At 41.2% G+C, this 27,072-nt stretch overlaps 2 protein-coding genes across 3 annotated transcripts; both read left to right on the forward strand.

The window, feature by feature from the left end:
• The first annotated feature begins 15,894 nt into the window (after nt 1-15,894).
• On the forward strand, nt 15,895-19,342 carry LOC122411096 (uncharacterized). The gene is made up of 4 exons (XM_043419637.1): nt 15,895-16,041; nt 16,327-16,505; nt 17,287-17,566; nt 17,748-19,342. The coding sequence occupies exons 2-4, from the start codon at nt 16,336-16,338 to the stop codon at nt 17,991-17,993; spliced, it is 696 nt and encodes a 231-aa protein (XP_043275572.1). The 5' UTR covers nt 15,895-16,041; nt 16,327-16,335; the 3' UTR covers nt 17,994-19,342.
• A 1,632-nt stretch (nt 19,343-20,974) lies between these two features.
• LOC122410871 (uncharacterized) lies at nt 20,975-24,238 on the forward strand. Of its 2 annotated transcripts, none has more exons than XM_043419321.1 (4): nt 20,975-21,112; nt 21,206-21,426; nt 22,879-23,101; nt 23,211-24,238. In XM_043419321.1, exons 1-4 carry the CDS (start codon nt 21,101-21,103, stop codon nt 23,424-23,426), a joined length of 672 nt encoding a protein of 223 aa, XP_043275256.1. In that variant the 5' UTR covers nt 20,975-21,100; the 3' UTR covers nt 23,427-24,238. The 2 variants fall into 2 exon arrangements, with proteins under 2 accessions (XP_043275256.1, XP_043275257.1); XM_043419322.1 differs by having other exon boundaries at nt 23,002-23,101.
• Nucleotides 24,239-27,072: the final 2,834 nt, after the last annotated feature.

Genomic DNA, 27,072 nt, shown 5'->3' on the forward strand with positions numbered 1-27,072 from the left:
ATTTAATAGAAAGCAAATTTATGGAGTCCTACATTCCAGCTGCTCTCCCAAAATTTCAAGTTTTCTTATCGAGAAAAAATCCTCTGCTCGTTGCCAACTCGTTTCCTATTTCCATTACCAATGTTTCATCATTAGAGGCTTGCGTAAGGAGCTGTGTATATAAATCGAACAACTTCCATATTATTGTCGTAATAAAAAGCACGTTAAGGTTTTTTCCTTTTATTTTAACGTCATAATTTTCGTTGACGTTAAAAAATGCAAATGTCTATCGGAGAAATAAAGAGATAAGAATTCGTTTGTTCTTCCACCTTTATGGACGAAACGAAAAAAAAAAAAAAAACAGTCCATGTTCAGCAGAAATTTTGCTGCTGTGCGGACTCCAATTAGTCAACGTGTTACCGAAAGAAAAAAGTTCTCTGCGTTACACTGAGATCATCGAAAAAAAAAATTGAACGATCGAACGAACTTACCTTAAGTGAAGTTCGATCGTAATTATGTTCGAATAAATCAATAAGTACTTTTTCAAAGTTAAATGTAATTTGTATTTGGAATTCTTCAACACATACAACCACGAATTTACAAATTGACAAAATCAACATCATTAATTACAACTCAGACTTATTGCTTATTTGATAATAGCCTTTGCTATCTTTGTTTTTTTCATCAGCGGTCGATTGTAAAACCGCGCAAATACACTCGATTTTTCCGTCCAGCCTGCAGCTTTCCGGATCGTTTCAATATCTACGCCTCTACGACATGTCGCCGAAGTAACCGCATGTCTTGTGCTATGTGAACCGAAAGTGTTTTTATTAATACCACTTTTCGTCATTACACTTTTAATCCACCTCCTTATTGCTTGTGTAGTTGCTACACGATGAAGTTTTTTGTATGTAGTAATAAGTAATCTTCGTCTCTAGATCGTACTCTGGGGGCAGAACGTTTGACATAATGATCTAGGATCGTTGCCTCACAACTTCGACTGATTTTTGAAAACCGGGAAACATAACAAGCGTTGACTTTTCCCGGGTCCCGATGTTTTTATCCAATCTATTATTTTAATTTTTATTTCTATTTTTGTTTTTTCAATACCGCTTAGTCTAATCTTTGACAGAGTTTATACTCTTTGCGCGGTAACTAATACCAATAACATGATTAGTTTCATAGTTAGTTCTTCTAACGACAGTGTGTTGTGTGGCCAAAGTGTTTTTAAATAATTTAAAACTAGATCAGAATCCCAAATTTCGTCATATTTTGCTGATCGCGGTCGTGAGTAAGCAACACCTCGAAAAAACCTCTTTATAACTGGCCGTTGCCCTACATCACCGAAAACTATTAACGCTAATGCCGACTGGTACGAGTTCAACTTACCGCAAGTTTTTGCTTCTTTTAAACAATCTGTTAAAAACTCGAGAATTCTTCCAGCTGTCGTATAAAATGGATTGACTCCTTTCTTTTTCCAAAATTCCCACCAAAGCTTCAGTGGTTTTCCCGATATCGGCTCGCCCGATAATTTCCCGGCAACCGGGGAAAGTGAGGTTCGTAACGGATGATATTGTCTGCAATTATCAATTAACAAATCATTTTCCGGACGAAAAATAATTGGCCTGGCTACGAGTAATTTTTGGAATAAGGGGTACCACGATTGCGTTGGCCAAAACGCCACACCGTTTGCCTTTTCAGAAATTATTTTCCCAATGGTTCTAAATCTCTATGCCAAGAAACGAATTTTTTGCATTATGCATTTATGCTTAACGCGAATAAATCAACATCGAATTTTCCGAAAGCTGACTCTACTTTATTGTGTGCCCAACAAGCTAACCCACTCGGTTTCTTTTTGTTGAGTTCTCGACTCTTTGTCTACTTCTTTATTGTCGCGCGAGCTAATATAAGAAGCGAAGATCCATATATCACGGGTTTCGCACCACTGCCAAATTTCTCTTCTCAAATTTGACAATTTTGGAAATTGAACACTACCCATACCGTTTACATATGACGACACTGTCGTATTGTCAATGCGAAGTAATATTTCACACGAACGTTTGTTTTTCGCGAAACATTTGAGATCGTAAAAAACTGCTTTCAATTTCGGATAATTTATATGCTCTTCCCGTTCTTGACTATTCCAAAACCCATGTGTCCGATTTTCCTCGCAGGCTATACACCAATCTGTCAGCGATGCATCACTGCAAATTTCTATTTCAAATTGGTCTTCTCTGATCGGATTAACGGCACCCTCTTACATTGTTCGTCCACCACTCTAAATACGGAATTAATTTATCCGGTATTTTCATATTTTTGTCGTAATTTCCATTTGTTTGTTGTCAAATTTTCTGATTTGACAGTGTCGGCTAGATTGAAACTCCATGGTGAGACCATATATTTGATTTCTTTTTTCTTGCGTCAATTGGATAGAAAAATTTTTTGAATCGAAAAGAAATCCGAGAAATTTTTATTCTTTTGAAGGCTCCAGAATGCATTTTTCCATATTTAATACGAAGCCTGTCTTCTCAATCAATTTTTGAGTCTCCAACATTTTTTCGACACTCTTGAGCTGATTTACCAAATAATAATATATCATCTAGGTAAAAAACTGATACAACTCCTTTTGATTTGAATTTTTGTGCAATTGGCTTCATGATTAAACTCATATAACGAACTTTTGAAAACAAATCTGAGGTATTTTCTATTAGATTTGATGATTGAAATGAAAAAATATGAGTCTTTTAAATCTAACGTCACCATAAACATGTCTTTTCTTATCAATCGAATAACTGTCTTTTTGTCCTCCATTTTAAAATGAAGCGCTGAAATAAATGCATTCAACTTTTTTAGGTCAAGAATAAAACACCCCATTAGACTTTGGAATAAGGAAATATGAAGAAACAAATCGATTTTCGCACGGCTCACATCTAAATATTGCACCTTTTGCGATGACTTTTCCGATTTCTGATTCACAAGCAATCGTTTCTTGTTCTGTTAATTTAGGTTATTTTTATTCAACTTGTGAATAGGGTTGACTCGAGAAAGGAATTTTGCGACCTTGTACTCATTGGAGAATGGAAGGGTCAATGGACGATTTTTTACACTCAGAAATAAAAGCGAATTCTTCCTGCGATTCTCACCGAGTTTAATCCTTCTGCCGACGATTCTCCTTGCTCCGGAAGTCTTTTGATTTCTGTCCCTTCCACTGAGTCTCCCGATAACACGCTCCGGAGTGACGGAGCGAGTTTAACTTCTCTCGCTGTTCCCTTGAGAAGTTCGGTTTTGAAAAAGACGATGTGATTCGACGATTTTCGATAGCTTTAGCTGCCTTAAGATTTTCAGAAAACTTCTCTTCGAATAGCCACGAATCAATGGGGCTGTTATTTGCAATATTTTTTACAATGGGATTGAGCGCTGGAATGATAAAAGATTTCCTTGTTGTTGACATTTCGTGGTGCAGGTCAGAGAGTATTCTGCCTGCATCTGCCAAACGTTCAATAAATTTGGGCGAATCTATTTCCCTGTCCGTACTTCCTTCAACTTTTAGCACTTTTTTTTTTTTTTTTATCGGACCAGGCATAAACGCTGCTCCGATAGCGTTTATGCCTGCACCAAGTTGGTTTTGTGCTGCGAACTTTCTTCATCGCATCTTTGTTTATTGCCAAATGTAACAGAGCCGACTTAACTTCGAGCCTTATTTTTGGCGCTCTGGATAATGGACAATTGCATTTCGCGCCTCTTCCTCGAGATCATACGGTAGTATCCCTACTCACATGCCGTATTAACCACAAGGATATTCAAAGTAAAACAAAAACCGGTGTAATCAATGCTACTATGATGCCCCCTTGGTAAGATGCTTCATTCTTTATCCTTGTGCCGTATGAGTCACATCGTGTTTATTTTTTTTTGTTTTGTTGCAATAAATCGTGAACAAAAATGGGAAGGAAACGTCATCAAAGTTCGAGTTCGGATGAAGATGGAAGAAATAACCGTTGGCCTGAAAAGTTCAAACGCCTCGAAAAGAGAATTAATGAACAAAATAAATAATTGATCTGGGAAAAAATATTCCGTGAGTAAAGAAATTATTCTGTTTCGATCGTCATGGCAACTGTTTGAAAACATGAAAATTCTCAGTTGGCCGTTGATTGACGATGAAAGTTGTATAACGATGCGATCTTGATCGACCTTCGCGTCGACGTGAACTTGATCGTTGAGATGATCTCGACCGTTGACGCAGTCTCAAACGCTTATTGCGTGAGTCCGAACGTATTTCTTCCTGCAGACTCCACAATTTTTCCAGGAGTGAATTTCTGTAGCTCGGAGAAATCCCTGAGTACTTTTCTGATGATGAACTCAAACAAACTCTTTAGCTTCACACAAACTTATAATTTTTGTTACTTATTTAAATGTGACTGTCACGGATCGCACAGAAGGTGCCATGGCGCCGGGCGCAGGAGCTTCTGAGGATAGAATCATGGCCAACTGGGGTTGTAAGGGAGTTTTAAAATAAAAGAGTATTCAAAAATCTGTGGAGAATCGATCAACTCACGTTACTACCTATTGATCTACAGGACAAGTCGACGATGCATAATAATTGGTGCCTGTGAGAGCGCCGACTCGAAAGAGTGCCGACGAAAAAAAAAGTTTTTTTATTACGAGACATCAGACCAGACCCAGACATATTTTTTGAACATACAATATTCCGGTGTGGACGAACCATAAAGCTACTGAATTTATTGATAAAATAATCATATATTTGTTTTTGCTCATATATTTGTTAAGAATTTTCGAAAGTGGAATAACCAACCGATGTATGTGCTCAACTGACATCCTTTTATCAGTATCCCATCTATTTGCCAGCTCCTACGTGATCATATGTTTCAATAAGATTTTCTCGTGTGTTGAAAAAAGGCAAATATAAAGTGTGCGAATAAAAATGACGCGTTACATTATATGTGGCAACAATGGAAGAGGCACTGTAATACCACTTTACACCCACCATAAAAAATGCTCAGATAAGCCGAGTTCTCTACGCAATATTGGAGCAACGAAGTACATTTTAATAAGTTCAAACATGCCAAGCGGCTGGACTGGATCATGTAGGGGAGACCGGGGCAAAACGGGATACCCGAAAAATGAGAGAAATTTTTTTGTCTTTTTTTTTCAATTTTTATACTTGTCCGAAAAGAACGTGAAACATATTTTTTCCAAACTATCTTGTTTGGTTTTTTTTTGATTTTGTTTTTTTTTTCAAAAAATTCGTTTTTTTTTAATTCTCTTTTTTACATCACTTCCGATGTGAAAACGTTTTTGCAAAGATATACGAAAAGTATTTGTAAATCTGCGATTACTGCCTCGCAGATTACTGTCTACGACAGTAATCGCAGATATATGTTTGTGGACCATTATGTGTGGTTGCACCTGCGCATACATCATGTGTCCACTGCGCATAATTTTGGCACTGAATCCATGATTCAGTGGATAAAGAATACAAATTTTTACAAAATAAACATTGGCAATTTTCGTTATTATTCATATAATTAATTTGGAATTGAATTACAGAGGGTGCGTTCGACGTACGCTAGAGCGTTGTAAATGCTGAGGGCGCTCACAGCGTGCGCTCGACTTACATTTGAGCGCTGTAAGCGCTGAGATCGCTTTGAACGCTTATAGCGGTAAGTCGGAAGCACTCGGTTACGGGTGCAAAATGCACCCAAGGTGCAATGAATTAAAATCATAGTAAAAAGATAATTTCATGAGTTTTTGAGGGGTACCCGGTTTTGCCTCGGAATTTTTTTTTTTCTGAAAATTGAAAAGAATTCCAGTATATTTCTTAGTTTTTGGGAGTAAAAAATAAAGACAGAGTTTCCCAAACTTCTGACAAGTTCAATATTTCCTTAGGTATCCCGTTTTGCCCCGGTCTCCCCTACTTGGTGCTTTCAAAGAATCGCTTCTGTTGTCTTAGATTAAGATGTTCCATAACAGCTGTCCCCAGGACAATAAAAGAAGGAGAAAACGAAATAGAATCGACAGAGTATAATGAAACGGTCTGTGAGAGAGCCGCAGATGTTTAGAGTTTTCAAAAATGTACTAAAATTGTATTTTTAGTTGGTCGATGTACCGGCTCGACGAGGGAAAACTTGGAGTATCGATCCAGCGTCTCAATTATTTTTTTCCTTTTCAGTGCTTTCATAGAACTTGGCACAAATTTGATCTTGCTAATAGGCTCCGAGTCAGCTACTTTTATCACACTTTTTTCTATGTTTGATTAGCTCATCACGTTGCGATGGAATTGCGCGAGGAGTCACGCAGTTTTGTCAGCACGTGTAAGTTTCGTCTATGAAATATTTGCCCTGATCCGTGTAATAACGAATGAATACAGAGTCTTTATGGTTTTAGAGGGAAGACAAAGGTGATTATTCAGGTACGAGCGAGGAAAACGTTTTTCTCACAAAAAACTGTAATTACTGAAAATTTCTCTTCTCTCATTTCATTATACGAAATGCTAATATAATTTTCGAGTTCAATTTAACTTCAACTCAATTCAACGTTGAATTTAATTAAACAATCGAACATTCGCGATTAATTATTTAAGCGAACGCACGGAGGAGAAGGAGGGGGAGCAAAAAGAAAGGGACGAAACGTGTGAAGCCAGAAACAATTGAGATTTTATCGTCCAAGTTTCTCTTCTCTGCTTAGGGCCATCCTTATTCCTTATTCCCTTGTATTTTACCTTCGCTTGCTCGATTTTTCTTATTTTTTCTTTCTCTCATTCTCAATATACGAGGTTTCAATTCCGTCCACGGGTTCGGATTTGCATACGATCAGTTGGCGATTAATCGAGATAGAATCGGGCGCAGTCTTTCCTCACAAAGCAGCAACTACTTTTTCTTCATTTTTTTTCTTCCATTTTTCCTTTCTTCGCCTTCGAAACTCGTAAGATCATCGAATGATAACTACTTTGTCCAAACGTTACATCATTCAGCCGACACATATGTACGATGTCTCAATTCTGCTTGCGCTCAACTCGTGAATCGTATCAACTTTATCGTGCTCTCTCATTTTTTATTGATTTTGAAGCTTCGCGTTCCCAATTTCTGCTGCTTATCGGCTGCCAACGAACGACTTCGCCGCTGTGTCAACCGTCTAGACTCAACACTACATTTCGAGTGCAATGTGTATGCAAGATATTCAGATTCAGCTCAAAAAACATTTCTTTGTCAGAAAAACACATCGCATTTTCAATAAATCGGTTTATGTATTCGTTACGAAAAGCTAGCTATGCTACACTGTTTTCGTCGAAATCTTACCAGTCTTTTTGGGCTCTTGCAACTCTAGTCGTGAATCGTAGAATCCACGAAATCTGTATTTTGTTGAAAACAAATTATTTTTCGATTGTTTAAATAATTGCTTAAACTTCGAAAATTATTCAGAGGACTTGGATATAAAAAAAAATGTTTCCAGCTCCCTCTGCCGACCTGAAACGAGTCAATTTTGTATTTTTTCATATTTTTTTCAATTTTTTTATCAATGGTTTTGTTTTTTTCTTGTTCGATCATTACCACTAATTTTGTGAGCATGTTTATATCTTTTGATAGACAAAAGTCATTCGTGCGTTTATTTTTATCAATTGAGTACACCGGCACACAAAAAAGTCGTCTGCGCATAGAACCGGACCCATCAGTCTACGTATTTTGGCCCGCTGAATCCGAAAGCGGGGTCAGATTGGCCAATATACCTTCAAAATTTTGAGTAAATTCCAAAAAACCGCTAAAATGATGGTAAATCACTGTTAAAAGCATGATAAAAGTTGTCTTTGACCTTACTGGGGGATGTTTTTTTATGTAATTTCCGCCATTTTAGCGGTTTTTTGAAATTTACTCAAAATTTTCGAGCGGCCCAAAATACGTAAAGATACGTAAAAAAAAGACCACTTTTTTGTGTGCCCGTGTTATTCGGCCCTAGTGAGAACGTCTCCACAATAATGATCCGTCGACAATTATCGTTGAAAGCATGTCTATGTGTATTTCTCGACGGTGTGCGCGTTGCGAATAGCACAGCCGAGGTATTCGGTCCACGAGAGAGCAGCAGCCATGAGGTTGGAGGGTTCTTCGCGATCCTCTCTCCTGCGATTGCATCGTTTGCGTTTCTATGTACCGGAAGTGCATTCGATGCAATGAAGCTTTCGACCACGAAGTCCAATGACCCTTCCAAACTTTCGAGTCGGCCTTCGGCACATTTTTTTCGTTCACGAAAGAAATTTGAAGCTCTCGAAAAACTCACTATTTTGTTAGGTTTCATCCGATCTTGTAGAGAGTTTATAAAAAAAAAAAAAAAAATTTTTCTCGATTTTCAAAGTTGTGACAAAATCACTCATCCATTTTCGCTTTCCTTCGACCCCATGTAAATTTGTTCTTTACAATTTATTTCGATTCAAAACATATTCAAAAAAAAAACCGAAAAGTTCACATTTCTTTTCTCAATTTTTGTGTTTTTTCGTGCCAATTATTTTTTTCTTATCAATAAAAATGATGAAGCCGATTGTATCGCAATATTTTGCTCAATTTTTGTTCGACTTCACAAGATTCTCGAAGCCATGGAGTTCGGAAAACGTACCTCAGGAGTACACACGAGGTTGGGGATATAGTTGAAGGTGAGGAGACGAGTGCGAGAGATTATAGAGAGAAGCGATGATTGGACGTCGCGTGGCACAAAACCCCCGTCGTAGCCATGGAAACGGAATCCCCTTCGACGTGGTGGCTCGGTTTATATGTATATTCGGTATCTACAGTAATACGTTCACTGGGATGGCAGCGAATAACTCGCGAAAACACGTAAATTAAACGCACTACGGGGTTGATGGGGCGGAATGGGAACGGGAGTGTCTCTCCCTCATTCACCCTCCAACCCTCTTCTACCCTCCATCTCGCCGCTCTCGTAAAACATAGCCGTCATAAGCGTATATTAAATCGGATGCTTTCGGCCTCGAATACTTCACAGCCGTCCGCTCTTTATTGTTTTCTCTTTTACCGAGGACAATTACGTCGTAACCCAGAATACATTTCCGATTATCAGACTACTGGTAACTGGAAAACATGAAGTTGTTGTAACTCGAGGCACCGAATTCGAATGAATCGAACAATTTCAACGCTCGGCATCCAAAAAATCATCATCGTCGTTTTTGTCATCCATTAAAAAAAAAAACGGGTTTTTTATCTTCATGGTTTTTTCGTACTCGTTCGAAATAGTGTGAAAGACATAAGAAACGTCGTTATGTGATTTGCACCTTCGAGTGTGCTTGCCTCTTGCCAATGAGTAAAAAGCTTCCGACTTCATTGAAAAAGGCTCGCGACTGATCGCAGAGTCATATTTTAATACGCATTCTTCGGAGCGTATTGAAGTAGGGAAAGCATAATCGACGATTTTGGAAAGACCGAGCTCTGTGGTGAAATAGGGATTTTGTGGTTGGAAATTTTCGGTGTCCGATGCCGCAGTGGAAGAACGTTGTGAATAATTTTCTAACAAAGAACATCACTTCGGTGTCTCCCTCCGAGTTTTTTTGAAACTGCTATATGTGAAAGAGCATTCGAAACTAAGAGGCACGAAATTTCTTTCATCGGTGAAAAAAACTGTTTTAAGGGGTGATACCACCCTTCGAAGTGAGGCATGTGAAGCAGCGATTTTGCAGTTTCACCAACAAGTACTCAATCGATTTCGATAAAACCAAATTCAAAATGTTTTTTATCCAAAGTGATGAAAAGTTCGCGTACGAAAAAAAAAAGAAAAATACGGGCCACCCATACACTCGTATTGACCTGGATGATCATATAGAAAGCTTGTAAACTGCACGTAAAATAGGTGTACCGTTGCTCATCTACAGATAAAAGGGTCCCTATGAAACGCTTTAGTTAACTTTGAGGAAAAAATAGTGACGTAGAGATGTAATCCAGGTGTTTGCACTAGATAAAAGTGTTATCAAGTAGTTATGATCACCCGATTTTTTTGGCATTCTCACACGTCCGTCACTAGTAATTTAGAATTTCCTCAAGCAATGTTGTGTCAGATAAAAACGTTATTGGGCATTGTGAAATTAATAAATACTCCTTTACACCTCGCTCGAAAGTGCGCACTTTCGACACCGATTTCAGAGTCGAAAGTCTGACATTTCTGCACTGTCAAAACTCCACGCGCGTCATTCGTCGCAGCGGGAGCAACATTATTTTACGCGCCCAGGGAAGAAAAGTAGACTATTTCAAACTGCGGACAGAATCGTAGCTCGCGCGCCGTAGGCGAGGGTGAGTTGAACTTTCGGTGCATCTTTCGTTACAAAAAATTGTTCTTGTGCATTCCGGAAGACTTAACGTGATTTTTTTGACGTTTGACGTTTTAATCGATACTGCTTACACATTTTTTGGGAAAACCACCGATTACTAGGCTGTGTCTAGTGATCCGGGAATCATAAAAATATGATTATGTTATCGAAGTCATGTTATTTCCAAGCACTGTCATCAAGGCAGCACTCTACTGCTACAAGTCTGGATGATTACTTTCATTTTTCCAGATGAAATCAATGCGAAGGCAAAAAGAATGTAACTGGACTGATGAAATGAGAATGTAGGGGTGGCTAAGCCCCATTTTACTTTTTTTTTTCGTACGCATGGTGAACTTTTCATCACTTATTGGACAAGAAACATTTTGAATTTCGTTTTATTAAAATCGCTTGAGTGCTTGTTGTTGAAACTGTAAAATCACCCTGTCACATGCCTTACTTCAAAGGGTGGTTTCACCCCTCAAAGCAGTTTTTCCGCCAATAAAAAAGGCGTGTCTCTCAGTTTCGAATGCTCTTTCACAATCAACAGTTTCAAGAAAATCGGACTGGGGCACCAAAGTGATGTTCTCTGTACATAAGCATAATTCACCATGTTTTGCGAACACACCGTCGCTACGAGCTCTGAAGAGGACTCGTACGAGTTTACCATCGTCGATTTTCCCTGTACGTGTTATTCGTTGCGGTTTTACCGGTTTTTCGTAACGCACGAGGACAGAGAAAAGCGCGAGAAGCGCTATCGAAACGCATCGTTTTGCGGGATCGCATTGTACAGCTCCGCAAATGCGAATGTGCCGCGCGTAAAAGTGCATAGAAAAGATGCTGAGTTTCGTGCTGGCCGCGGTCTCGCGAGGCTCTCAGAGTTGCGATCACGTACACCGATCGGTATGAAAGCGCGCCAATTACCTTGTCAATTATCCCGCTCGATTGATGGTCGCCGCGCGCCATATTGATTTTGCGACCAATCCCTGAGCGATTGTGCATTCTGCGAGGTAAAGACAGATCGGATACAGTTGTATGTGCGTCGCGGACGAGCCGTTGTATAGCGACGTATGTATCGATGAGTCCCCGGTAAGCGTAAAGGCGTAAGTCTCATGCGCTCAGATGAGGAATACTCTGATTAATGACCTTTTGATTAGGAGGCTTCGGTGCGAGAGCAAAATGTATCGAAACGGGTTTCTTTACTCCGTGTATACGTGTGCAGATCGGACGCGTTGAGGAATAATCTCGCGGGGATGCGCGAGCAAAGCCCACGGGAGTCTCGCGAATGCGCCCGATCTTTTCACGCCATCCACGAGACTTTTCTGCGTCTCTCTCCCTCTCCCGCTGTGTTTTTCTCGCACACACGCACACGTACGTAAACACGGTGGTGCGTCTCTCGAGGAGTGAGCGATAATTCTTCATTTTGCCGACGAATGCCGGGCACGCTTTCGTATCGAAGCCATCGAATAAGTTATCCTAAGTATTTCTCACTTGGTGATCGCAAGTGGAAAGAGACACGAGGGAAGATCCCATCGTGCGGAGTTGGAAAATACAAATGTCTCGATTTTTTCTGAGGCTCGTCAATATACCGAGCGGAATGCGGGGTCTTCCTTCGTCACATTTTTCGGCATCAGAATTACCGGAGAACCAGGAGGTCGCTAGAAAAATTGTAGGATGTCCAGTCGCTCCAGTGTCCGGTGTAACGAATCTCGCCGATGACGAGACGGCGTTGCAAATATTTTCGATCGCACAACCGCACAGATCCGTTTCAACGCTCGGTCCATCCACGAGAATTAGCCACGACTCGGGGAAAATGAAATTTTCGATGTTCCTCGAGTCTTTTCGATCCTCCGAAGAAATATCCGCACTATACAGCACACGAACCAGATACACGTATATAAACGAGAGCGAAAAGCGGCACCCTTTGTGGATCCTTTCGTGCCGCAGCGATCGCCGAGAGGGTTTTTACCCCCGGATGGAATCCACGAAACACTTTTACGTACGCGATCCCGCGCGCGCCCCCAGCGCGCGCGATCCATTGAAATGCAACTCGCGTTCTACCGCACTGGTCCATCACCCAAAGAGACCTCTTCTCTCCTCCTCTTCCTCGCAGTCCTCTTCCTTTTGCTCCCTCATTTCGTACCTTCATCTTCCGATATCCTCCGATGTTGTACTCCGCCTGTCTTTCAGTGTCTTTAAGGTGCTTTATAGCTGCGTATCCGTACGTGTGTCCTCGGATACGCACACGTGTTGCATACATTCGAATCTTTTGGTTTGTTGCCTCGCGCGACCTCATTCTCTCCCAGTGCATGTATAAGATCTCGACTGTACGATAAACCCTCGATGCACTAATCCGTCCGCCCGTCGTCCTCTTCGTTCTCTCGCTTTACCTCATCCGTCTCTCTCTCCCTCTCCCTCCCCGCCCGTACCGCTCAACTTCTCGATCAATCTTGAGGTTTTTCAACCTGTGCTAAGGCCTCGGGAGAGCCGATATGAGATCGGGGAGTCGGCCCGCTCTTCGGCATAAGTATACCGTGAAACTTTGCTCTCGCTCTTCTCCCGATCCTCGACTTACTTTCTTCTTATTTTCTTCTCTCGTATCCACATAAGTGTACGAAGAAAATATATTCATGCATATGTGTACGGACGCATTCGGCGCACTTTGTCTTCGTCTTTAGGGCCAAGTAAAAGTGAATGTGCGCCCATGAAAAAAAAATGAAGGAAGGGTTGCTTCGAGCGGGGGATGAAAGAAACGTTCGCGATGCTTATTAATTGCGCCCGCTCAAACTCCTCCAGGATTTATGACTGAGCCACTGCGACCCGCAACTCTTTTTCTTCTTTTTCCCACTGTCACGCTCGCGAACCGATTTTTTCGCAACTTACCGACCTTGCAACATTCTTGCTCTTTATAACAAACCCTTCGCAGGTGGGGATGAAAATAAAAATGCGAAACTTCTCGCGGTGACGCGACGCTCAACTGCCTCCGCACGCATACACACCCACTCCGTTGCCATGGACACCCTCGATCCCTCTATACCTATACGGACCTCAACCCCGTCATATTACATCCGTACGAGCCTGGGGAGGCTTCCCTCCCGGTGTCACCCTCGGGACGCTCTCGCGCAGGGTTTATAGGTCATAAATGGATCGCCATTTTTGTTTGTTCGCCGTGCATGTACGCCGGGTTCTACACGCAGGAAATTCGCGGATTAGGGAACACGAAATTTGTGGAAAAATTCATTTGCTCGCCTTGATCGCTGCGTGGAAATTTGGCTCAATTGTAGCTCGTTTTTTGTAGTTACTTTTTTGCGTTCACCGCTCCTCTGAGGATCAATTTATCGGGAAAGACGAGCCGTTTTTTCGTAGCTCTATCGAATTTCGCTGATCAAAGCTCAGTTATTTGGGATTCAATTGAACGGATTTGATGATTTTGCAAAATATGTGGAGTCGAAGGGCTCGAGAAATGATTCGAATTCAATCGATGACCAACGGAGTTTCGTTCACCGAACAACTCCGCCGCTACAGTCTTCAACGAATATTTGAAAAGTTTTGTGCCATCGAGCCGAGAGAACGTCGACAGCGTTAATGGAAACAATTATTCAGGTTTCGTACACAGACGCACGCCGCGACTTTTCTCCGGCGATATTTAATCGTCTCTCCGTCGTTGCATTATTAAACGCTTTCTAAACGCGTCTTTATAGTTCTCGTACTGATGCACGTCGGCACGTATTCAAAGAGATGCGGTACATTCCCGTCGGACTTGAGTCAGAGAGAGAAACCGAGGGACGGAGCACAGGAAAATTGCATCGGGAGTTCATTATCGCGGAAAACTCTTTTTCCTCCATCACGCTCTCTCCCGAGAAACAACCTTCCCGCCGCAAGTCTTACTTCTCGTGAAATTTCCTCAGAACTCGCAGAAAATTGCCGAGCGATACGCATGGATAATCATCCGATTGGAATCCCGCACATTTTTTACACGGAAATGTCACTTGTTACAGAATCATGTCGATAACTGCGCACAGTCGCATTCGCACTCGACGACAAAAAGCATCGAGGCGATTGCGAACGCACCAAAATACTCTGATCACTTAAATCATCCAGATCTTGAGCTCCTCCTTGTTGGTTCGTTAAAAAAGTCAAAAAATCACGTTTCTTCCCTTCGGCTTTAAGAGTTTTTGAGTTTTTCAAGCTTTCGCTCGGCCCAATTTTTATGATTTTCGAATCATCGAGTCTGATTTTCCTCTTCTAAATGTTTCGGGGCATCGATACTTTGGAGTACAATCATCGAGGGCTGGATCAGATGGAAAATGCTTGAAATCAATTTTGAAGCAATATTTTACTTCATAATCAGATGCGCGGACGAAGTTTAGTCTCGGACGTGAAAGACTGAAGTGATGCGGAATTGTACAAACACTTCGTGACATTCTTGCGCAGAGAAGCTTTGACGCGCGTTGATTTTTAAGGATTTATTTTTCTGCGTGGAATCTTCACCATAGTTGAGCGTCATAAACTCCCGTTTAAATGAGTTATCGTTCTCGGTACTTGGTTTCTCCTGGTGTCCTCTTAATTACCCTAACGAGGTCGAAGCAGAGTTCTCTCGGTCCCTCGCATTTGGCGATGCTCTCTTGGACGTTTTTCTTTCGGAGGGACGATACGTCTTATTTTTAAACTTGTTCCGAACGAGTGTGCGCTACCTCGAGGTTTTCTCTGTTGACGAATTTGCGGATGCTTGCTCTGGAGAATGCCGGAAAGGCAAATGAAGCCTTAGCGTCACATCGAGGCCGGTTTTTTCATTCCAATTCGTCATTTTTCCTTGCGATGTGGTGCAGTATAATTCCTCTTGCAATTTTTAAAATATATTTTTGTACTTCTAACGAGGTGAATAATCATTTGAGAGTGAAAAAGCGAAGATTGCCATTTGGCTGGAGAAAAAATGTTTTCTCGAGTGACTTTTTTGTTGTCAAACATCTGAAGCATCATCGAAGCGTCCAAAGAATTTCGTTGCATTTCCGGTGTCAGAGAATCGAACGTAATAAAATTGGGAGAAAGGAATGCGCCGGAAGTGTCATCGGGCTGTTCAAAGTGCTTGCCCATTATTGCAGTAAAAATATGCCAATTGAGTTTCCATTGACGCGGAGTCAGTGAATTATTGCTTTCGCTTTGATAGTTGAAAAAAATGAGATTTTCTTTTCCACGAAACGGCGAACGCGAGTGGTTCGTGGGCTGCGGATATTGCTCGGCGAAAGTAAACTTTTATTCTCGATTTTTACAGCTGACAATAGAAATGCTTGGCACTTTTCTCGCAAACGGGAGATCGGTTTTTTTTCATTGCGAGCAAATGAGAAGGTCGAAACGAGAGTTGTGAAAAAAAAAAAGGAAAAATCAGACGATCGGTATGCATTGTTGGGGTTATTTCAGTTGCTGCTCTTTCTTCGGGGCTCTCGCGAAGTGCAGAAATAAAATGGTTGCGAATTCCTACGAGCGTAGGTACGCTGAAGGCGCCACCGGACACTGGCACCGGGCAATCGTCGATAATGCAGGAAAATCGATCGGCTCCGCGCCCCCGCCCCGCGCCGAGAGGGCTTGCGACGTTGCCACGTTCATCGGGGTGGTCTTAATTCGCAAGGAAACGGAACGGTAACGGTGGTGCGTGAACACACGGGGTTGATAAAAAAATCAGTGGTGGCTTTCGGAGGACGATTTTTTTGGGGAAACCAACACGTGGGACATGAGGCTCCGGCACCCTGAAGGTACTTGACTCTTCTTACGATATTTTCCACTTCGTTATCATTTCTTTCCGGTTTTCCTAACGTTACATAAGCATAATCGATGTGTCCTGTCAGTGGAGAGTCCATGATCGGGGTTGATCTACGAAACCCTCGATTTTCCCTTTTTCCATTATAGAACCGAGCCCCTTAAATCCGATTTCCAAGTGATACTCCCATGCTTTTCCACCTTGCAACCTTCCGAACTATAAATAAATAACAATTCAACGTCTTCGCGAATGAAAACAATGTCCTGTTTCTCATTTTTAGTTTACCGACATGAGTTCCTGGCCCCGCAGACGCTTCCGCGTGACGCCACTTCGTGCTCTCGGTGCTTTTCTCATTGTGGGAATATTGTTCTGGTATAGCCTCGGCAGGCAAGAAGAACCACCTCAACCGTGCAGTGTTCCCGAAGAATTTACGGAGAAACTCCACGATCTCACTTACAGGTAAGTTACCATCGGAGGATTCGTCAATTGCTCGTATTGACAGTTAATTTGAGAAATTATCGACTGTCGATGAGAAGGCCAGTTACCAACGGTCGATGTTGACGATCTCGGTTATCATTATAATTATTGATTAAAGAGGAACGACTACTCCCGTCAGTCAAAAAAAGCTTCAATTAAATTTATTCACAATTAATCTGATTTATGTTGAATATTCATATTATCGATTGTGATGGCTTACAATGTGCCACGCTAATTGATAAATGATTTATTTAGTGGAGATAAAGCGAATAATTCGATTCTCGACGACTCGGGAGTCGTTCAGCCCCCACTATTTCTCTATCCGACAATCATTGACGGTAAAGTGAAACTTTTTTGTAATATAGCAATTAATTGAGACGGTGAACTCGCATTTTTCGATTTTTTACACAATCTGTCGTATCTCATCTACCGAAATTCGACTTTTGGATTATCTTAGTTGGATTCAACTATCAAAAACTGTGATAATTCAAGTCCCGGAGCCTGCCTCCATAAAACTTTATCTCGTAAAAATGGCCAACCTTGAAAATTCGTTGGGTACGAAAAAACTGCGTAAAGTATTAATTTATATCTCATGAAAATTTGAAGTTAAAAAGTTGGTTTCCGAGTAAGAACCGTAAAGTTTAAAAACTTGAGAATCGCTGGAATCTGCTCGATTTAGGATTCTTGAAATATGAAATTGAACTGAAAATATCGTCCCGATTAGAAAAAATCTTTGGCTCCATCTTGTACTTTTGATCCACAGGACTCATCTGGTACTTGCGAAACTCGGAGTCGTGCACTTCCTGTGTTTCGGTGGTCTCTGGGGCCAGGTGAGAATCGGGCGAGCCTTGCCTTGGTCACGTAAAACAGAGTTCTGTCTAATCGACACTCTGCGAGACGACGCTCTCATAACCAAAGCTTTTCGAGATGTTAACCTCAGCGCGAGCTATTCTCACGCTGCTGGAATCTATCACGTGCAGGAACACGAGGTCGGCGAGGACTCGCCGAAGATAGAGATCGTCGTCTTCGAAGAGGACACTGTGGTGAGTCGATGAATCATCCTTCGTTTTACAAAGTTCGAATGGAACCCGTTAAAAATGAATTGTGGATGGCACTTCATCGGCGTGTCTACCGCCGACGTCAACAATCGTTTGATCAAACGTTAATTTCCTCCCACGAAGCAAAAGATTTCAATGAATTTCCATATTTCGTATTGATCTACAGACGCAAATGGTCCGAAGAGTCGGTTGGACGCGAAGGGTCCTCCCACCGGATTGCGAACTTTCGCCCAGTCTCCAGTGCTTCCCTCCGCAACTGGCAATACCGCCGCTGCCGACCAAGCAATTCGGTGGTTTCCTCGTTCCTGTACCCCGGGAAGGAATCGAGTTGCAGAAGTATCATTATCCGAATGATTGGTGGCTCGAGATAAAGCCCACCGATTGTGTCGAGCCTCGAAACGCGAATACGTAATTCTGTAATCCTGCGAATATAAATATGCACGAAACGTTCCAGAATTCAAGTCAAAAGTAACGAGGCGGATGACGAGACTGCACGGGGGAGGAAGAACAAGCTTCTTTCCCCGGCAGCTCGCTCCCAACTTCTGGAACTTTCTGTACATATTAAAATTTACGTATGTAAATGTACCGTACATATTTAGCACATGCCACGTCCAAAGACTTCACTTCCTGATCTAATTGTTCCATAATGCGCTGGATGTATTTACGATTTGTTGATATATAATGAGACCGTAGCAGGGAGGTGCGAGGATCCGAAACGTAGCGTATGGATAAAGAATCGAAAGTTTCTTCTCCCACTTGTCAAAGCGGACCACGAGTAATGCAGTGACATCTCAAGCTCACGGAATTTGAAAGAAAAATTTTCAAGCTACATTTTTCGCTGACATGTGGGAGCTACGAATTAGTATAATTAAGTTATTTAAAAAGGAAATAAGTGAACCTGGACGGACGATATCACAAAAGTACATTCCCCATCGTGTAATCTTAGTCATCGATCACTTAACGAAAAACAATGTTTGTACTTTGGTAATTTTCTGGACACATTTGCGCTGTTATTGTCGTACATCGAGTTCGAAATCATATTTTTATTTATTTATTTATTTTTTATTGTCACTCGCCAGTTGAAAATGATGAAGTAACTTCCATTCATTGAATATTATCGTGCGGTATCGTTCAATATTTGAGAGCTTCCCGAGCCTTGGACGAAGCGAGCGTGTCTCGCGTGCTACTCTTTTCCACAGTACTCTCATTTACAGATACGGAAAATGGAACATTTTTTTAATCGAATTTTACCTTTGTTTATATAACTCTTTACAGGTACTATTGTAACGAACGTTTTTGTAATAGATGAACAAAACGCGAATGTACATTGCGAGCATCCTTTTTTCCTGAGTCAATAAGTACGAAAATTTATTGTTTTTTTTTTTTTCTTATAGATTAATATCAATAGTTGTTGCGTGATACTGCAGTAATAAACGTCACATGACAATCCGATGGAGCAACTCACTGATTTTGTTATTTGATGAGGAATGAAACAATGCCAGGAAATGACGAGTCAACGATTCTCCTTTATGCACAAATTCCCTTTCCACACGTTTCTCGTTCTATTTACAGTCATTAAAAATGAACTTTAGTTAAAGACACGAAATTCGTTCCTACGATTTAACGCGCCTGTTTCCTGAACCTCCTTTAATTATGGTCAACGAATTCGTAGAGCTTTGACCACTCGAGATGAAAAATTGTTTTTATTTCTGGAAAAGCACGTTGGAAAATAAATTGAACTGCGAAGTTCCTGGATATCAATTTTAAAGAATAACATTTACGAAAAATTGGCAGTGAATTTGTTGAATGAAGGTAAACAAAAAGTTTTTATTTAGGTGCCACGTGAATTGGTTCCTTTTTGTTTCCAAGCTCAGATCCATTCATAAGAAATTCGAAATCTACGATAACATTGCGAGAGCTGCAATATGAAGAGAGTATAATGTAAGACTTCTGAACTTCTGGCTATAGAGAGGAGAGTATTGTGCTCCTCGCCAGTTCTGTACGTTAAGTATCTTGAACAACGGTACATTATTCACGACAGCTGGTGCCGTGCCGTTGAACGTACAATGACGTGATCTCTCGACAGTAATACACTTTAGAAACTCTCAAAACTCGAACTCTCATCCTCTTGACTCCAGAACTCGATCACTCGTCGATTCTATCTTGTCGGATTTATCACGTACATTAAACGATGGTCCATTGAGCGTAGTACTTCAAACAATCGTTTTTAGCCGTTCAGGTGAGGCGTGAGAATGAAAAATTTTCGGAAATTCTTATCTCTTTCTCTATTAAGAAAAGCTTCTTATGATTTTTCGATTTCTAGATACGCGGATGAAACAATGAAACGAAAATTCAAATAATTTTTCACTGTCGATACACCCAAATGGCCCGAGGCTGATTGAGGTCTAAACCAAGTATTTCCGGGATGAAAGGACTCTTGTCAGTGCCCTGCTTATACCAATAAGAATGTAGAAACATTTCGTCAATCTCGTGAGAAGAAAAAAATGGGGGTAATGAATATTTAATGGCTAAAAATGAAAATTTTTAATGAGAGATTTATTTTCGAACAAAAAGTACCTACAAAGGCCTTTGAGATGGAATGTAATTCAATTTTTTTCTCGAAAATCATTGTCCCTTAGATTGTCCGAAGTGTGACGATAATTATCTCGCTTTTTCCTCTTCGACGATCCTCATAATCTCAACTAACAGGGAATGCTGCTAAAAACTAAACAGTGATCTTCGCGTGGAAAAAATCTCGGCCTAGAAACGAAACAATTATTCACTCAGTTCGATTTCATCCCATTTTCCAGTGGCGCTTCCAATATAAAATGACCCTTTTAAAACCTTACACCTATTTTTGCTCTGAATATAAAGCAGTTGAACAAAACGACTTGAAATTTCTGATACAAGTGATAGGAAAGTCTATTCACATTTTCATGTACAAGCCCCTTATTGACGATTGATGCTTAATAGTTTTCATACGTAGCAATTACACCTTGTTGATTAACGCTCGTTGATGATTTCTGGGTTAATGCAGCACCATTTATAACCAGTACGAAGAGAAAGTAAGGAGCTCTTCTCTTCTTGTCCAGACGGACGGATACATTGCTAGAAAAAAGAAATGCTTACTCCGAAGTCTCGATCTTCTGCCACTTTATTACGACTCACTTTTTTGTTTTTAGAATAAGAGAGAGCGAAAGGGGGGCTGGAGAGAAAAGGGGAAAGTATAAATGTTCTTGTTCGAGGTGATATTCTTTCGAGTGAATTCAACAGCTTCGGACGCATCGTGTGACTCTTGGTCGATCGTGTGTTCGTTTGTGCTTATTGTTCTTCCCAAAAATGATGTTTTCGACGAGTCGTGCAGTTGGGAGTGTCGAAAAAGTGGGCTTTTCGTAAAGTACATTGAATATTTCGATGCTGCCGATTTGAAGGAAAATTGTGACCTTCGAACAAGACGAGTTTCAAGGCGATCAAAGCGATCGTGATTGTTGGAGTTTCGAGTGCGATGAGTAATCAACGATGAAACTTCAAGTGAGACCATGCAAACTTATGAGTTCAGGGCTGAGCGCCCGTTTCATTATTCTTCTCAATAAAAAATCGCTTCGTTTTGTTTTTTACCTCCAGCGGATCTTCGGCTTCATTTGGCTGGTTGCGATCGTTGGTGAATTCGTTGAAACTCGTGACCTTTTCAAGTTCGAGAGACCCTACAAGTATTACCGTCCGCGGTTTCGTGACCACCGGCAAACATCTGCGGCTCTTCGGAGACCATCGGTTCACGGACATCCGAAGAGAACTCTGTTCAAAAGTCCGCATTACTATCGACGCCAGCCACCGAGCAGTACTTGGTATAAATAAGATTTTTTGTTAACAACGTCAGAAGCAAATGATTGTATCGATTGAAGAGAATCGTCGCTGAAATCGGAGTCTTTTGGCCATGTTTCGCTGTCCATTTTCTAGGTTCTTTTGAATGTACACAAATAAATGTTTCTGTTTATAGTGACGGACAAATCAGACTCAAAATTTCGGAAACAAACATTTCGAAAGTCCAGAAAATTTCTATTCTTGCTAGAGTCATTTAACGAATGAGCAAACACTTAAGAGCTACGATTCACTGCCCCAATTTCTGGTACATGCAAAAAATGCCCCGATAAAATCAACTTCCTGTAAGAATAATGACCGTAGAGAGGCCACGCTTCTCGCGGAGTTTTAAAGTTTCTGGAAAGTTCGTCTTGGCGAAATTTCGTTTAAAGAGAATGTGCACCTTTTTAATGTTCAGCTACTTTGCACGATTGTTTTATTTGCAGTTTGCACGGTTTATTGTTTTATGAATGCAGAGAGAGAGAGAGAGAGAGAAAGACTCATTCACGTTTTCTTAAGTCTATTTATATGCCTCGACAATCTGGAGCAACCTTCATGAAAGTAGCGAATTCATTTCGAACAAAAAGGCGTTAAGATTCATCGGTTTTTCCGGAAAATTTCGAGCTTACGTGATCGGTTGTAAATGTCTACATACAGCGGCAAATTGACACTCGAATGATTAGTCACAACAACGATCATCACAGACTGAAACGCGAGGCTCAAAATGCCCCCCACAAAATCGTGTATCGAAGCCATTTTCAACGTATCGTTTCGCTCGTACCGAATCAAACGAATTTTCTATCGAGAACGTATACAAACAAATTCAACGTCGTCCCACTCGAGTGCCCGCCATTTCCCGGTTCCGCCATAACGCATCGTTGAAAAGCGTTTCTGCCCTGATGAAGCGCCCGTATGTAGATGAACCCCATGTTTGATCAAAGAACTTTTAGCCTCGAGTGTTTTTACTCGCGGAAAGTTGCGCAGTGGATTGGCTCACGTGATAGCCCTTCTAACAATAGATCTTGCTTCCCAAGAGCCCTTGTATTTCCACTCACATTAACCCCCAACCCCCCTTTTCAAGCCACCGATAGACCAACCCTCTACTTCAACTTCCATGGCTACTGGGGTTCAACTATTGACGAAGCATCCAGTTTAGTGCTAAGTACTGTTCACTGTTAGTGGCCCAGTACAATGCAGCTCCCAATTGTTGAGTTGGTTTTATCAGGAATCATCCCGAAGTCATTGGGGATCGAGGTTTTCACCACTTTCGTAAAAATCCACCCTTTAATAGCAATTTCTTTGACGTTATCATTCACTATGTGTGACGAGCAAATGAAATTTCGTAAATTTTAGTTTTTTTTTTCATGAATATTATCGACGAACTTTGTCATTTTCCCTTCATCGATCTCCTCAATGAAAGAAGATTTCGTTGTTTGAAGGAACGACGAGCAACGTTACCTCAATCCACCTGCTGAGAAGGATCCTTACACGATAGAAATTGAATTTCCAAAGCGTTACAAAAGCGGCCAGAGAATAAAAGAGCATCGCAATCGCAATTACAGGCTGAGACCGGAACCGGATTATCATAGCGAGGAGGAAGATTATCTCGAGGATTTTGAGGACGAAGCGATGCACCTGGTGAGGATGGGATTACGAATAAAGGTGCGAGAGAATCGATCGAGCGTATAATCACGATCGCAATCATACTTTCAATTGTCATTTAAATATTGTTTTTTAAAAACCTTTTTTTCTTCAAATTTTCATCTTCCAGGCCATCAAAGGCACCAATCCCAATTTAAGGATCAAAGTTTCGAGGGACGATCGTATCGAAAACGACGTTAAGCCTGTAAAATTCGTTGCTGCAGTACCACACTTACAATATAATGATCCACCAGGATTTTTCCACAATTTCAATCGCGAAAACTCACACAATCGAATGCCTGTGTATTTCGTTACGGAATTTCCTGAATACTTTCCTGGAGCGTAATAATAATTCATGAATTCGAGAGAATTTTTCATACCATCCAATCTGTGAATTATTGATAAGGAGTATCCGTGGGCAGCAAAAAGTCGTTATAAACCAATGAGAATGTTCTCGAAGCATGTAAATTTTTTCAAGCAGTCGTGAATGATAATTTATTTGGTAATCCTTTTCCGAGGATCGTTTCCAGTCGTGGAAGATCGAAGAAGTGCATGATTTGTGACAAACTTTTGATCCGAATGCAGAATAAACGAATTTCTGACGTTTCAGAGTATTCACACGAGTATTAACTATTCATTCTGCGTACTCGATGCCAAGAAAGTCAATTGGTCGCCGAAGAAGTGTACGAGAGTCCATAGAGATCGAACTTACCAAAAAGCTCGTTTAATCCGGCCCCGTTGAGTTGCCGATTTAATTCTGAAAATCGACGTTCTGCATCCGGTGCGACGAATTTCTTCGCAAAGTCTGAAAACTTTTGGTAAACTGTCTGCGCGTACGTAAATTATGGGAAAATCCCCGGTGCATAAAACACGCGGGACAAGTTCTTCGAAACTTTGGCTCCGCGTGCGGTGGCATTTCACCAGAAGCTTCGAAACTGATTTGTCCGCGTATTTACAGACGAGAATCGCAGACCTAATCATTCACTCCGGTGTGACTGCATTTTCACGAAGCACCAAAACATCGATACTCCAGTCCTTCTGTTCTTTTTGTTTTATTTCTAACATAATAGTCAACGAACATATAATAATAGTAATAAATACTTATTCGCAATAATAATAATAATAATCGTAATAATAAATAAAGTGTAATATACAAGTGGGTGACGTCGATTTATTTTCGATTCATTTTTTTCCCCCATTTCGACTCGTCTTTTTATTTGCATGAGCCTGTGTGTGTGTGTTATACTTTATTTTTGTTTTTACAACATCGAAAACTCGCTCGAGCACTCATCCCGGCGCTGCTCTCTCCACACATACACACGCGCATCCATTTATTTCAAATAATATTAATGAGCCTCAATAATTTCATGGATTTGTCCTAAAAGGACTCCTCACTCGCTCGCTGACCTACACAGAAAATATATTTCTCTCAGTTCTCTCATATCCTCGTAACCGCGGTACTCGAACTTTCGTTTGAAATATCATCATTTGACAAATAAAAGAAGGTCAGGCTGAGAGCTTTTTTTGCTCGTACACATCGGAGCGCGTAATTTGCTTCGCGAGCAAAAGAGTGTAAAATGCTGTAAAAACGTATAGAAGCTTTTATGACTTTATTACCATGTACGGATGGACGTACGAGGAGGTTTTACGTGCATGACATTTATGAAGGCATACATTATGTTTTTCGTAATTTATTATCGTCGCTCGTCTCTCACACTATCTCTCTCTCTCTCTCTCTGGCTCGTAAAAAAATCTCGAGTTTGAAGGGCGAATGATTGAAGCAGAGACCGATGAGTCGAAACTTTTCTGCACACGTTTCATTGGAAATGATTTCAAAGTGAGAGAGCCCCTTTTGAGCAGGTTCAAAGGGAGCTTTTACGGTTGCGGATGCAAAATTTTTCTGTGAATTTTATTTTATTCATTTTCAATGTAATCATTCGTCGTATCAAATAAATTCAGCATGGATTAAAGGAAATTCACAAAATTGTTGTTCCCCTGGTAGGAAGCTCGCAGGAAACTACGTAAATTGAATTTTCTTGTTGCGAAAGTGTCGTTAAGGGGTGACAAGCGGTGATAATCGTTTTCCAATAACACGAGAAGGGCTCAGACTCTCTTTACGTCGAGTGAGAATCGACTCGCGTGATCTTGAAATTTCGTTTTCCTGCTCTCCCCCCAATTGCAACGTTTTCCTCGTTTTTCCATCGCAGGGTTTCGTCAAATCCGGATATTTGCATACGACGAGGTATCGCCATAGAAACGACAAGAAATATGTACAGAAAAGAATAAATTATTCGGTGGAGGGTTGCATTGAAGATTGCAGGGGATGGAGAAACTCGGATCGGGGTGTGTATACCGAACAAAAAGCTTTTTCATACAACGAAAGCGTCACGGTGAAGGGTTTGAGAATTTCACAAACCGCCTGAAGCCGATATCGTGCCAATATCGGCCAGGTCACACGCAGACACGTATTGCAATACGAAGGGACGATGTTGGGGCTCGGTGGGGTGGGATTTCGCCAGTCGAAGCTTTCAGTGCTCGTGTTCGACGATTGCGTGTTCGCTCTTCCCTTTATTTCTCTTTCACCGTGTCACAGTATCTTCCGCTAGTACGTTTTTGTTTTTTCTTCTATTTTTTCGAGGGCGAGGAAGAAGTTGCTCGGGATCGATCGTTAATATTTGAAATCTCGAGAAACTCTTCTCCATTTGGCTGAGCGAAAATCGCCAATGAAATTTCAACAACGGAGAAGTGAGACAAAATTTCTTCAAGTTCCGCCAACAAACATTAGCACGGAAAATGCAAAAATAATGACCCTCGAAACGTATGAAGTTGTACTCATAAGCGAGTTTGCAATGGATCGCGTGAACGTGCTCGCCAGAGAAACACCGAACGAAATACAACTCTCATAAAAGAAAATTTACACATTGTTATCTGATTTAATGCGGGCCTGGAGGAGAGCAGCACCTGACCGATGAAACGACGCGAGTCCGTGATTAAGCACGTCAAATCAGCGAGTTTACGCCCTTCGTTTTCCAGCTGTTGATCCATGACCGTGCCGAGTGAACTCTGTGACTAGTGTTCCTTCTATGCACGTAAAGCTTCAACGTGTGCACTGGGACTGGCGATGTATGAAAATGCTTTTAGCACAGAGAGAACGAGGCGAGGCGAGACGAGGCGAGGCCTCCATAGTCCGACCAACCCTGCTCGTACTTCGTACGTTTTAGTAGCCAGAGGAATATATTTTCCGGTTCGCAACTTACCGAGGGCGTATCTCGGGAGAGCATACGAAAAGATACGCCACGATGCACTCGCGCTGCATTCAGGCCTTGGAACATGTACGCATACACACACACACACACACACACACACACACACACATACGAACACGCCCTCTGCTTCTGTCTTACTTCGTGTATTTCTCGCTCCTGCAGAATTCATTGACTCACTTTCACTCGCGGTATCAACTTACACAGGCGCGACGAGCTTTTAATAGTCCTGCATTCTCACGATTTTCTGCAACTTCACACAGTAGCAACGCGATATCCCAACGATTACGACTATAAACTACGAGGACGACGTGCAGCTTCCGCTCGGACGCGATCGTCCGCTGCTCCATATTTCGGTACGTTATCAGTGGCTACTTTATATAATCCAATCAATCGGTCGATGAGTACGCTACGCGGAGACCATTTTTCTCGTCGTTGGTTTGAATTTTTTTTATTGAACGTGGTTCACGATAAAAAAAAATAATTTTATCGAATCGTTTCTCCATGCGGAATGAATCGCTTTTTTTTTTTTTGTTTTTGTTTTTTTACACTACATTCGATGGATCACAGAGGAGAAATAAAGTCTCCGAATTTATTCATCGATAAAAAATATTCGGCTCTGATTCAAACTATTTTTATGTACAGCAGGTGAAAAAAGTTATTGAAATAATTTGAAACGAGCATTCGAATTAAGGCCTTACGCTTGTGATAAGCGGAAAAATCGAGGAT

This window comes from Venturia canescens, chromosome 5, assembly GCF_019457755.1.
Source record: "Venturia canescens isolate UGA chromosome 5, ASM1945775v1, whole genome shotgun sequence".
In the NCBI taxonomy this organism is placed as follows: Eukaryota; Metazoa; Arthropoda; class Insecta; order Hymenoptera; family Ichneumonidae; genus Venturia; species Venturia canescens.